The following is a 13,945-nucleotide window of genomic DNA, read 5'->3' as shown; positions in this document are numbered from 1 at the left end:
TCTCCAGCATCTGCAGACCTCATTTTTTACTCGGATAATACAACATTACAAGGAAACTAATCTACATTCTGAAGTCTTTTACTTAGAGAAATACATGGTATGAATAGACAATATGCATGTGATATCAGAGAGAGTCTGACTGATTGACTATGTACACCAAATGAATACTATCTTCATAACAAATTAACTTGGAGGGCATAAGTAAAAATAATTTTGTTTTATTACTGTCACATGTACCAAGGTACAGTGAAAATGCTGTCTTACATGCTTTACAGGCAGATCATACTATACAAGTGCATCGGGGTAACAGAACAGAGACTAGATACAATGTTACAGCTACTGAGAAGATGCAGAGAGACCAACATGAATATTGAAGATATCCAATCAAATGTCTGTTAACAGTGGGGAAGAAGTTCTTGAATCTGTTTGCACTTGTACACAAACTTTTATATCTTCTGTGGAAGATAGAGTATAACTGGAATGGAAGGGATATTTGATTAGGTTTGTTGCTTTCCAAATGTACCAGGAAGCATAGATGGAGTCAATGGATGGGTTTGCATTATGGACTGGTACTGTTAAATTAGATGGTAAATGGAAAATATCTCCACTTGAAAAATGAAGAACTGCTATAGTACTGTTTTATTTGAAGTACTACATATATAGTAGTTAATTTGTATTAAAACACCAAGTATTGTAATCAAGAATGCAATTCCACATTATAAAGCTGCCATAGACCCAGAGGATTGCTCTCTCACCAGAGAGACAACTGGTGGTAATCAGAGGGTCATCACACCTCAGACAAAGGGCAGGGTTAAGAAGGTGGGACCTTCATGCTAACCTCCGCTGTTGCACGAATTGCTCTGCACTACAAACCATTGTTCAGCCAATGACAGTTTGTATGTGTGTGTTTGGGGGGGGGGGTTACCTCAGTTGACTAGATGGCTGGTTTGTGATGCAGAGTGATGCCATCAACACAGATTCATTTCTCACACTGGCTGAGGTCACCATGAAGATCCCATCTTCTCAATCTTGCTCATCACATGAGATGCTGAAGAAAGTGAGGACTGCAGATGCTGGAGATCAGTGTCACAAAGTGTGGTGCTGGAAAAGCACAGCCAGTCACACAGTATCCAAGGAGCAGGAGAATTAATGTTTCAAGCATAAGCCCTTCATCAGGAATGAGATGTAGTGACCCTCAGGTTAAACCATCACCAGGTGTCTCACTCTAATGAGAGGGGAGCTCTATGGTCTTCTGGAACTTGAGATATTATTTTTACCTTCTACACTCTAACAGCTAAAAACTGAACAACGTTACCAAACTGCACATTACTAGTTTCAAATTGTTATTGTGTAATGAACAGTAAAGTTGCTGAGCTAAAATTCTGTGCATAGCCTGCCAGTTACATCCTAGTGTCACATCACTACGACTGAATCTTGGAATACCACTAGATATTTCAGTTGCAAGTGTTGTGTTGGCTGTCTAGTCAGGGTCAACTATTGGGACCATCCCTTAAATATGCTATGACAATGGTGAAATAGGCAGAGATCTAAAAAGAAATTCATATACATACTACGACTCAAAGTCAGGATCTCAAGATCAAAAGATGTCATATTGGATTCAAAAGATTAACTCAATTTTTCTTATCACAGATGTTGGCAGACTTGCTAAGTTTCTTCAATACTGCTTTTATTCATCAGACGGACAGCTTTCTAACCTCTACAACAGTCAAGTTTATCTCTTTTTAATGGGTACACCATGCTCTATATCTGGGAAACTACAACCACACATGAGTAATGATCCTGTTTAGATACCACTTCAGCACTTTACTTCCGCTGAATTCAGAAGTCAGTGAATCATCATGTAATGGTTCTGACATAATTCCTAAGAGACAAACAGAAGCGTATCAGAAGGATGGCACATAGGAATCCGCTTATTCTAGTTCCTACTTATGCTAGAACAATTTAATAAAAAAAATAATAAAAGGAGCCACAAAATAAGTGCAGAGGTATCTAGAAGACATGATGTACAGTTATTAACAACAGTTTCATCCCATTACATCATCCAGATTCACTTTCAAGGCTTTGATACATTTTAAAAACATTTTTATTAAGCACTTTTACTTTAGATTTATATTAAATAGGGATCCATTCAAATAAAAGCAGAGTAATCATCAAAACAATTAAATCTCCTGGAAACCTTTCTTAATCCATAAGTCATCATCTTATTTCACATAAATTGTCACTACATTGTGCTTTGTCATAGTTAACTTTTAACAGTTAAGCTGAGCATTTTTAGGATTTGGGTAAGATTTTAATTCCATAATAATGTCTCAAAAACATAAAATAATCAAGGGAAAAGGGGGAGATGATATAAATACAATAACGCACTGTAGCAAAAACGTACTAGAGAAGCTAACAGGACTGAAAGCCAATAAGTCCTCTGGACCTGATGAGATGCATCCTAGGATATTAAAGTAGCTATAGAGACAGTGGATGCATGGTAGCAATCTTCCAAGAATTCATAACACCCTTAGTTAAAAAGCAGGCCTGTTGTTGGGACAATATCAGGGTCTATTATAAACGATGTAACAGTACAGCATTTAAAAATGCATGAGTTAATCAAGCACAGTCAGCATGGCTTCACAAAGGAGAAATCAAATCTGGAAATTTTCTGGAATTTTCAAAGAGGTAATAAGCAAAATAGATGATAGAACCAGTAGTTGTAATATGTTTTGATTTCCAGAAGACATTTGAAAAGATACCACGCATTATGCTACTTAAGAAGAACCCATGTTGTTTCACATAATACACTGGCACAAATAGAGGATTGGCTAACTAATAGAAGAAGAGTGCTGGGATTGGGGGGGAGAGGGGGGGCGCATTTTCAAGGTGCCAACCTGTAACTTGCGGAGTACCACAATAATCATTGCTGAAGTCGCATTTATTTACTGTGTATGTTAAATAACTTGTAGGAGGAAAATGAAAGCACTGTATTTAAATTTGCAGATGACAATAAGAGGTAGGTAGACAACTTCTTAAAATTACAGCATCTGCCCACAGATATACTCAGTTAAATGAGTAGCAGAAACTTGGCAGATGGAATATAATGTCACAACATGTAAGGTTTTGCACTTTGGCAGGAAGAATGGAGGAACTTAATATTAGCTAAATGGAGAAAGACTGCAGCACAGCATTATTTAGGAGTCTTCATGCATAAACCATAAAAAGCTCGCATACAGGTTCAGCTAATGTTAACTTTATTCAAAAGGGAATGGAGTATAAAAGTAGGGATATTTTGTTAAAACTGTACAAGGCACTTGTCAGACCACACTTAGAATACGGTGTGCAGTTCTGCACTCCTTTTCTGAGGAAAGCTATACTGGCATTGGAGGTAATGCAGAGAAAGTTCACTCAGTTATGGTGTCCTGGGTATGGAGAGATTGCTTTCTGAGAGGTTGAGTCAGTTGGTGCTATACTCACTGAAATTTAGAAGAATGAGAGGCGACCTGACTGAAACATAAGATTCTCAAGGATGTTGACAAGGTAGACGCTGAGAGGTTGTTTCTCCTTGTCAGAAAATTTAAGACCAGATGACATAATCTCAAAGTTAGGGGTTGCCAGTTATAACAGAGAAGGAATTTCTTCTCCTGGAGTGTAGTGAAATTGTGAAATTCCTTACCATTGACAACTGCCAAGGCAGGGTCATTAAGTATATTCAAGGCTGAGATTGAAAGTTTTTTAATCAGCAAGGGTATCAAGGGTTACAGGGAAAAGATACGTGAGTGGATTTGAGGACTATCTAATCAGCCATGATCTCATTGAATGGCAGAGCAGACTCAACAGCCTGAATTGTCTACCTCTGCTATTACATTTTATGGTCCTGAAGTTCTTCATATTATAAATAATTGCGCAGAACAAATAAAACTTCCAACAGAGGGATTATTTACTTCAACTTCACTTAAAATAAATTCAACATTGTATTATGTTTTAATAAATCTATTTTTGGAATGCAATACTTACAAAATTGTATTACCTTTATGTTTATATGTGTTTACGAATCATTTGTGGATAATCCTGTATGCATTACACAGTTGTAAACTAGCATAAGGAAGCACCAATTTAAAATAAACCACTTTTAAATCTACATTGCAAATAATTAAAAGAAAGACTTTGGCTTTGTTAACAGGTTAACGGGGTTGGTTACCTTGAGGCTATTAAGACTGCAAACAGATTTCCATGAGCTTTCAAAGTTACAATAGGAAAGGACCTAAAGAAATTTGTCCAGTGTTCAAAAACACCCACTGCTGCAGTTTACACTATTACCCAATGTACGATATCCAAATATCTGCACTTTCTTGAAAGATGAAATGCTATTTAATGCATTTCTAACGTCTGGTAATACTCAGTTTTACAACAAGATCACGAAGACCTTAGTGGCATTTTGTATCGCACTTGTTTCCAGAATTTTGAGTTTAATGATGGTGATTCTTTTTCCCATTCACTGCTTGTCCATTTAATAGTTCCTTTCTTTTGTATAATATGTCTAAGTGATTCTGGAAGGTCACTGTAATTATCGTGATAATCCAACTCAATCAGAATAACTTCTATTTGATTAGATATCAATGCATCATGCAATCCAACTTGCTGTTCAAACATGGTGCATAGTTGTTTATCAACGGATTTTGCCATCAAAATAATCAGTCTTCTACTGTCTTTGATGTTTGATTTTACTTTTTCAATGTAATCTAAAAAGAACAAAAAAATGGAGAAAACATAAAATGAACAAATCAAGACAGCTGAAAAAGTGCATTCTGGGATGCCAATGCTACACCTAGCTTTTTGCCTCCCACAATAATGGTGATCAGATTGCATAGGTTGGGAAGACATTAATTGCAAGGGCTAAGCGGACACCACTGCATTGCAGATAAAATATAGGCAGTCACCAGACTATAGAAAGAAATCCATTGATCTTTCCCTTGCTGCATTCCCCTTCACACACTATTCCATAACCAAATTTAAAATCTCATCCTTAAAGACTTGCAGGTAACCATTATCCATCTTATAAATACGATGGCTACAAGAGGAGGTCAGATACTGGTTATTCTGCAGTGAGTGAATCACATTCCGCCTTACCAAAGTCATTCTGCACCCTGCAAGATACAAGTCATGGAATACACTCCATTAGCCTGAATGACTGCCAATCCAACAACACAAAATATCCAATACCATCTAAGAAGAAGCAACCTCTCTGATAAGCGTGCCACCTTATACATTTGTTCCTTTTCCATTAGGTGCATGGCAGGAGCAGTGCTACAAGATTCATCACAATATCTCAACATTAATTTCTTTGGTGATACCTTCCAAACCTGAATTTGTTATGACTTAGAAGCACCAGGGTAGCTGGCACTTGCCAATCACCTCCAAGCCCACCTCTGAAATGACACATTATCCTGATATGCAAGTATTCTGTGATCACGAGCTCAAATTCCTGGAGTTCCTTACCAAACAGCTGTTCAGGCCAGCCTAAACCAAACAGGTCACAGCAAGTAAAAATGCAAGGTCCACATGACTCTTCACAAGGCCAACTGGGGATTGATGATTAATTACTCACCTTATTAGCAATGCCTATACTCAACAGAGCAACTTAGTTCTAAGTCTGGATGCTGTATGGGTGAGCGTGTGTCTCATGGATGAGACAAGTTTGAAGTGTCAGCAGGTGAGTTACTTGTCACTGAGATCCCAGCCTCTGACATAACCTAAAAAAAAATGCTCTCTCATATTTTATTTTCATCTAAAAGAAAGTGAGCACTGCAGATGCTGGAAATCAGAGTAGGACTAATAAATTAAAGAGCATTTATTTCAATGCAAGGGGCCTAACCGGGAAGGCAGATGAACTCAGGGCATGGTTAGGAACATGGGACTGGGATATCATAGCAATTATGGAAACATGGCTCAGGGATGGGCAGGACTGGCAGCTTAATGTTCCAGGATACAAATGCTACAGGAAGGATAGAAAGGGAGGTGAGAGAGGAGGGGGAGTAGCATTACAGCTGTGCTGAGGGAGGATATTCCCGGAAATACATCCAGGGAAGTTATTTGGGTGGAACTGAGAAATAAGAAAGGGATGATCATCTTATTGGGATTGTATTATAGACCCCCAAATAGTCAGAGGGAAATTGAGAAACAAACTTGTAAGGAGATCTCAGTTATCTGTAAGAATAATAGGGTAGTTATGGTATGGGATTTTAACTTTCCAAACATCGACTGGGACTGTCATAGTGTGAAAGGTTTAGATGGAGAGGCACTTGTTAAGTGTATACAAGACAATTTTCTGATTCAGTATATGGATGTATCTACTAGAGAAAAACTTGACCTACTCTTGGGGAATAAGGCAGGGCAGGTGAGTGAGGTGTCAGTGGGGGAGCACTTTGGGGCCAGCGACCATAATTCTATACGTTTCAAAATAGTGATAGAAAAGGATAGACCAGATCTGAAAGTTGAGTTCTAAATTGGAGAAAGGCCAATTTTGACAGTATTAGGCAAGAACTTTCGAAAGCTGATTGGAAGCAGATATTCGCAGATAAAGGGATGGCTGGAAAATGGGAAGCCTTCAGAAATGAGATAACAAGAATCCAGAGAAAGTATATTCCTGTCAGGGTGAAAGGGAAGGCTGTTAGGTAGCACGAATGCTGAATGACTAAAGAAATAGAGGGTTTGGTTAAGAAAATGAAGGAAGCATATGTCAGGTATAGACGGGATAGATCAAGTGAATCCTTAGAAGAGTATAAAGGAAGTAGGAGTATACTTAAGAGGGAAATCAGGAGGGCAAAATGGGGACATGAGAGCGCTTTGGCAAATAGAATTTAGGGGCATTCAAAGGGTTTTTACAAATAAAGGACAAAAGGGTAATTAGGGAGAGAATAGGGCTACTGAAAGACGGACTGTGTGTGGAGCAACAGAAAATGGGGGCGATACTAAATGAATATTTTGCATCAGTATTTACTGTGGAAAAGGATATGGAAGATATAGACTGTAGGGAAATAGATGGTGACATCTTGCAAAATGTCCAGATTACAGAGGAGGAAGTGCTGGATGTCTTGAAATGGTTAAAGATGGATAAATCCCCAGGACCTGATCAGGTGTACCCGAGAACTCTGTGGAAAGCTAAAGAAGTGATTGCTGGCCTCTTGCCAAGATATGTGCATCATCGATAGTCACAGGTGAGGTGCAGGAAGACTGGAGGTTGGCAAACGTGGTGCCACTGTTTAAGAAGGGCGAGAAAGACAAGCCAGGGAACTATAGACCAGTGAGCCTGACCTCAGTGGTGGGCAAATTGTTGGAGGGAATCCTGAGGGACAGGATATACTTGTATTTGGAAAGGCAAGGACTGATTAGGGATAGTCAACATGGCTTTGTGCACAGGAAATCATGTCTCACAAACTTGATTGAGTTTTTTGAAGAAGTAACAAAGAAGATTGTTGAGGGCAGAGCAGTAGATGTGATCTATATGGACTTCAGTAAGGCGTTCGATAAGGTTCCCCTGGGAGACTGATTAGCAAGGTTAGATCTCATGGAATTCAGGGAGAACTAGCCATTTGAATACAGAACTGGCTCAAAGGTAGAAGACAGAGGGGGTAGTGGAGGGTTGTTTTTCAGACTGGAGGCCTGTGACCAGTGGAGTGCCACAAGGATCAGTGCAGGGTCGTCTACTTTTTGTCATTTACATAAATGATTTGGATGCGAGCATGAGGTACAGTTAGTAAGGTTGCAGATGACACCAAAATTGGAGGTGTAGTGGACAGCAAAGAGGGTTACCTCAGATTACAACAGGATCTGGACCAGATGGGCCAATGGGCTGAAAAGTGGTAGATGGAGTTTAATTCAGATAAATGTGAGGTGCTGCATCTTGGGAAAACAAATCTTAGCAGGACTTATACACTTAATGGTAAGGTCTTGGGGAGTGTTGCTGAACAAAGAGACCTTGTAGTGCAGGTTCATAGCTCCTTGAAAGAGAAGTTCACAGGTAAATAGGATAGTGAAGAAAGCGTTTGGTATGCTTTCCTTTATTGGGGTTAGAGTATTGAGTACGGGAGTTGGGAGGTCATGTTGCGGCTATACAGGACATTTGTTAGCCCACTATTGGAATACTGCGTGCAATTCTGGTCTCCTTCCTATCGGAAAGATGTTGTGAAACTTGAAAGGGTTCAGAAAAGATTTACAAGGATGTTGCCAGGGTTGGAGGATTTGAGCTACAGGGAGAGGTTGAACAGGCTGGGGCTGTTTTCCCTGTAGCATCGGAGGCTGTGGGGTGACCTTATAGAGGTTTACAAAATTATGAGGGGCATGGATAGGATAAATAGGCAAAGTCTTTTCCCTGTGGTCGGGGAGTCCAGAACTAGAGGGCATAGGTTTAGGGTGAGAGGGGAAAGATATAGAAGAAACCTAAGGGGCAACATTTTCATGCAGAGGGTAGTACTGTATGGAATGAGCTGCCATAGGAAATGGTGGAGGCTGGTACAATTGCAACATTCAAGAGGCATTTGGATGGGTATATGAATAGGAAGGGTTTGGAGGGATATGGTCCGAGTGCTGGCAGATGGGACTAGATTGGGTTGGGATATCTGGTCGGCATGGATGGGTTGGACCGAAGGGTCTGTTTCCATGCAGTACATCTCTATGACTCTACAACTGGTCATCCCCCAGAATAGAAGTACAGCTAATGTTAACAATATTGTTTCTTTTTTACCCCCAAACATGTGTCTGGTATTGGTTCATCAAAGTAATTGTAGCTCAACCTACATTGCTGCTGCCTTCCACCTGTTGCAGGTACTTTGACCGAAGGAAGTGGACGATTTTGACTCAGCAGTAATAAGGGAAGAGCAACTTAGTTCTAAGTCTGGATACTGTGTGGGTGAACGTGTGTCTCATGGATGAGACAGGTTTGAAGTGTCACTTGTCACCAGGATCTCAGCCTCTGACATACCCTTGTTGTCACAGTGTTGAAATTGCTTGTCCAGGTTAGTTATGAGTCATTGATAATTCTGAGTGTGTTGATAGTGAAAGCATTCAGTGATTGTCATTGAATATCAAAAAGGAGATGGTTGGATGTTCTCTTAGCGGAGATGATTATTGATTAGCACTTCAGTGACAAATAATATTTATGCTGATGTTGTCCAGATCTTGCTGCATATGAATATCGAATGCTTCCATTTCTAAGCAAATAAAAATGGCACTGAACAATCATTAGTGACCATGCGAAATTCTGACCTCTTGACGGAAGTGAGGTTATTGACAAAGCCGCTGAAGATGGTTAGGCCTAGGACACTAACCTAAGCATTGCCCGCAGTAATACCCTGGGACTGTGATGACTGAACTCCAAAAACCAAAGTCATCTTTTGTGTTCGGCATGACTCTAAATAGTGGGGAATTTCCCCCAATTTCTATTGAATTCAGTTTGACTAGGACACTTGATTTAATATACCTGGTTAAATATTATGTTAATGGCAATGGCTCTGACTCTGACTCTCACTCCACTCTGGAGTTAAGCTCTGCTGTCAATGTTTGGACCAAAGTTATAATGAGATTAGGAGCTGAATGTCTTGGCCAAATAGAAGTTGAGTTTGTTTCTTGACAGTGTCGTTGACTACCCCTTTCCATCATTTTGAAGATGTTCAAGAGTAGACTCATAGGGTATTAAATTGGCTAAGTTGGTTTTCTTGTGGCCAGAACATAACTGGACAATTTCCACTATTGCTGGACGGTGTCAATGTTATGGCTGAAATGAAACAGCTTGGCTAGTGGCATGGCTGGTTCTGGAACAGAAGTCTTCAGTACCATATAGTTCTGAAGAAATCATATTAGACTCAAAACGTTAACTCTGTTTTTCTCTCTACAGAGGTCTTGCTGAGTTTCTCCAGCAGTCTGCAAGTTTGTTTCAGTACTATTGCTGGAATTATGTCAGAACCTATGACCTTTGTTGCAACTAGTGCCAGCCATTTTTTGATCTCATACGGAGTGATTGGAATTAGCTGAAAGAGTCCTATATATTTCCTTTCTTTGCAAATGTGAGAATTGAGGACCACTGAGCCTTATGAGTCACACTTCATCACTCTCACCTTCTCCAGGTAGATCATCTCTTCCAGGTATAAACAATTTATATCCACACTGGCATTCCAAAACTTGAGGAAGTAAATCCATAACAAAGACAAGGATATTGGTACAGTATGATGAACACGAGCTTTGTGGATAGATGATATAAGCATCGTAACTCTTACCATCTGCAAAAGAACAAAGCATTAGTATAATTTAACAGAATGTAACATTCATTTGGAAAATGTTTCACTCAATTTTCTCAAAGCTTTAATTAATTTGAATGTGCACCTACCATGTTGAGAGTATTTTGCAGGAAAGGTATCACGGTACCAGAGCACAATAGTAATCTTGAAAAACTTGTAAATGCATCCGCTGATGAATAAAACAGAGGCAAAGATGCCAAATACAACTACTATCTCCTTTGTGAAATCTGGAGCTGAACATACACAAAACATACTTTTATTTAGAAATTCCTAATAAGGATATGCATTTGCACCATTCTAGGAGTATTATTACAAAAAAAATTAATTAATTAATTTCACCCCATCATCATGCAAAGTGCAGAGAAAAACAACAATTGTGCCAATTTAATAGGCCAACAAACTTATATCTTTGCTGTGACATTTGAAGATTTATTCAATGCTTTTTAATCCATCAGAAATAGATATTGTAAAGCTGTTTCATTTCCAGTCATGACTAAAACAGAATTTTCACTGTAAGATATACAGGATTGGTATATTATTACAAGGAGAATTAAGTATAAAAGAAAGGATATAATGTTTCAATTATACAGGGTACTGCAGCTGCAGTAGTAGGTACAGTATTGGTCAACCTATTAAAGGAAGGATGTGAACATATGGGAAGTAGTTCAGGGAAGGTTTACCAGACTAATGCCGAGATTGACAGAGTTGTTTAATCGAGGAAAGTTGAAGAGGCTGGGCTTCTCCTGCTGGAGTTTCGAAGAGTAAAAGATTTTTGGCAGGGTACATGTGAAGAGGATGTTTCCTCTTATGATGGGAGAAACCTAGAACTAGAGGTCTATGTTAAAAATAAGGAGGCACTCATTTAAAATTAGAGATGAGGCAATTTTGTTTTGCCCCAGAGGGTCATGAGTCTTTGAAGCCATCTTCCTGAAATGGCAGTGAAAGCACAGTCTTTGAATACTTTAAAGGCAGAACTGGACAAACATTAGTACAGCATGGAAACAGGCTTTTTGGTTCAACTTGTCCATGCTGAACAGAAATCCTAAATTAATCTAGTCCCATTTGCCAGCATTTGGCCCATATCCCTCTTAACCTTTCATTTTCATGAACCCATTCTGATGCCTTTTCAATGTTGGAATTGTACCATCCTCCACCACTTCCTCTGGCAGCTCATTCTATACACCCACAATCCTTTGCATGAAAAAGTTGCCACTTAGGTCCCTTTTAAGTCTTTCCCCTCTCACACTAAATCTCTGCTCTCTGATTTTGGTCTCCCATACCCTGAGAAAGAGACCGTAGCTATTTACCCTATCTATGCCTCAGGATTTTATAAACTCTAAAGGTCACTTCTCAGCCTCCAACGTTCCAGGAAAAATAGCCCCAGCCTATTCAGCCTCTCCCTATAGTTCAAACTCTCCAACCCCAGCAGCATCCTATGAATCTTTTCTGCACCCTTTCAAAGTTTAACAATATCTTTCCTAGAGCAGGGAGACCAGAATTAGAAACAGTATTCCAAAAGTGGCCTAACCAATTTCCTGTATAGATGTAACATGACATCACAATTCCTATACTCAATGCACTGACCAATAAAGGCAAGTGTACCAAACACCACCTTCACTACCCTGTGTGGGATCGTGTTCAAAATTGGTCAGTGACGAAAATAGCCTCTTTTATTCAGCAATCACAGGACAAGTTTGAGGCAGCAACACAGTTCTTACAAGCACCCCTTTATACTGTACACCGTTCTTATTAAAATTCCATTACTATGGTGTTACATTTTTATCTATAGTATAAAAAGGTTTGAAGAACTTCTGTCCTGGGAGACAGGAGATGAGTTAAAACATTTGCTAAGTGCTGGCTGTCACCTATGATGAGATTAAGGGTGCCTATCCGGTCTGCTTTCATAATTAAGAGGCGTTTAAGTTAGTAAATGTTTGCTAAAAATACTAGACCTATATGCTCTAAATAAGTTATAAAATTTACCTGTACCTAATAAAAGAATAAAGGACATTAAACTAATTACCTCAGCTGTGTTGTGAGATTTATTTACTATTTGCTGGTGTGAGTTTCATTCATTCACGCAATTTTACATAAGCATTGCTTTGACAGTTTATTAAAGGGATAACAGCCCAGTTAAAAAGGTATTTAACAAGTACATATCAGATTAACTCAATATGCTTCAAGACGTAATCAGTGATTTTAATGCTAATAATGAAAACAGAATTTCAGGGTACAACAGGGTTAGGCAGAAATGCATTTAAATTATGCCTTTAACAATCTAGGGCATGTCATGGAAGCATCAGGAGAAAGAAATAACAGACACTGTGCCAGAGCAATCCGGAGGTCCAAATAAAGATTTAATCAAAGTGGTGTTTTTATCAAAGATTTTAAAGATGATATAATGATTGAGGGCAGGAATTTCAGTAAGAGGAGCCAAGACATTTAAAATACAAACACTAATTGTAGCAATAAGCAATCCAGAGGAATGGAGATATTAAGTGGCTTGGTCACCTTTGGAGCATGTTACACGTCCCTTTCAGTGGCATCAGATAAACACACACAATCAGTTTATATCCCACAGTTGTTAAGGCCTTTTTCTTCGAAAATGTTCGCTGAGTAACTCACTTGCACTAGTCCAACATTATCAAAAAAGTGATAATCACAAATAATTTTACAGTTAGGGTAGCTGACAGACAAATCTGATTATTGTATCATGGTTGCCAACTATAAATCAATCTTCGATATTGATTAGTAAAAAAGCAAGGCAAGTTCATCAATAAAAAAATCATACATGCAAGTTACCAGAAGTCCTGTATCAGGAGCAGAAAGATCCCAAAGACTGAAGACAATTGCCATTTCTATAATGTTATAATGAATTACTTGCCTGATTTTCTAAATTGAACTGTTGCTATTTGATACCCCAAACCATTTCTGGCAACACATGTAAGTGCTTCATTATAATACTCTTCCTTGAAATTAGGAAGAACTATGTTTGAGATATGATAGTTGCCTTGGTCTTTGTTCTTGTGACTAGAAATAAAAAGTACATGCATTAGCCAAACAAAATAAGTTGTTGTTAGTATGTTTTCATGAAAATTATACGCTCATGTAAATCCTGATAAAATAACAACTGCATACCTATATTCAACTTGATAGTCACTGAAATAGTCTTCAATAAACGTATTATTTATTAGCCAATAAACTAATGTTATGGAAGGATCACAATATCCCGTATACGCTGTGCAAGATAAGTTCAATTTTGATCCTGCACAAACAAAACACAAAACATTCTTATTCACCACAATGAAAAGTTGGAACTGCATCAATGTCAAAAGCATCTTGACCTGAACAAAGTTAGACAAAATTATCTCAGAGAAAAATCTACATTCTATTAAAGAGAGGAAATTTCAACTCATGAATAGAATAAAGTTTGGAATTTTAATGAGGAAGAAATTGAAATATGGTTACAGGTTATAACACTAACATTTGCATACATCTCCTTTACATAAAATGTTGATCATCTGCTCCACAGAGTAGCTCAGGAAGATACATATACATACGATATACAAAGATGTATGCAGTTGGAGGCTTTCCAGAAATCAAATGAAATGTTATATTGTAATTGTGGACAAAGTAATCGCGCTCTTGCC

At 38.5% G+C, this 13,945-nt stretch overlaps 1 protein-coding gene across 1 annotated transcript in view; it reads right to left on the bottom strand.

Moving 5' to 3' along the window:
• Window positions 1-4,039: 4,039 nt before the first annotated feature.
• LOC132816934 (interleukin-1 receptor type 1-like) overlaps window positions 4,040-13,945 on the bottom strand; it is a 59,418-nt gene continuing 49,512 nt past the window's right edge. Inside the window, exons 7-11 of the mRNA XM_060826958.1 lie at window positions 13,434-13,560; window positions 13,180-13,325; window positions 10,385-10,528; window positions 10,116-10,277; window positions 4,040-4,745 (exon numbers count right to left, since the gene is read on the bottom strand). Of these exons, the coding sequence (XP_060682941.1) occupies window positions 4,420-4,745; window positions 10,116-10,277; window positions 10,385-10,528; window positions 13,180-13,325; window positions 13,434-13,560 (905 nt within the window). The 3' untranslated portion in view covers window positions 4,040-4,419. The remainder of the gene's footprint in view (window positions 4,746-10,115; window positions 10,278-10,384; window positions 10,529-13,179; window positions 13,326-13,433; window positions 13,561-13,945) is intronic.

The sequence above is a fragment of the Hemiscyllium ocellatum genome, chromosome 6, assembly GCF_020745735.1.
Source record: "Hemiscyllium ocellatum isolate sHemOce1 chromosome 6, sHemOce1.pat.X.cur, whole genome shotgun sequence".
Classification (NCBI taxonomy): domain Eukaryota; kingdom Metazoa; phylum Chordata; class Chondrichthyes; order Orectolobiformes; family Hemiscylliidae; genus Hemiscyllium; species Hemiscyllium ocellatum.
The sequence above is the reverse complement of the archived record's forward strand: the minus strand, read 5'-3'. Positions and strand labels throughout refer to the sequence as shown.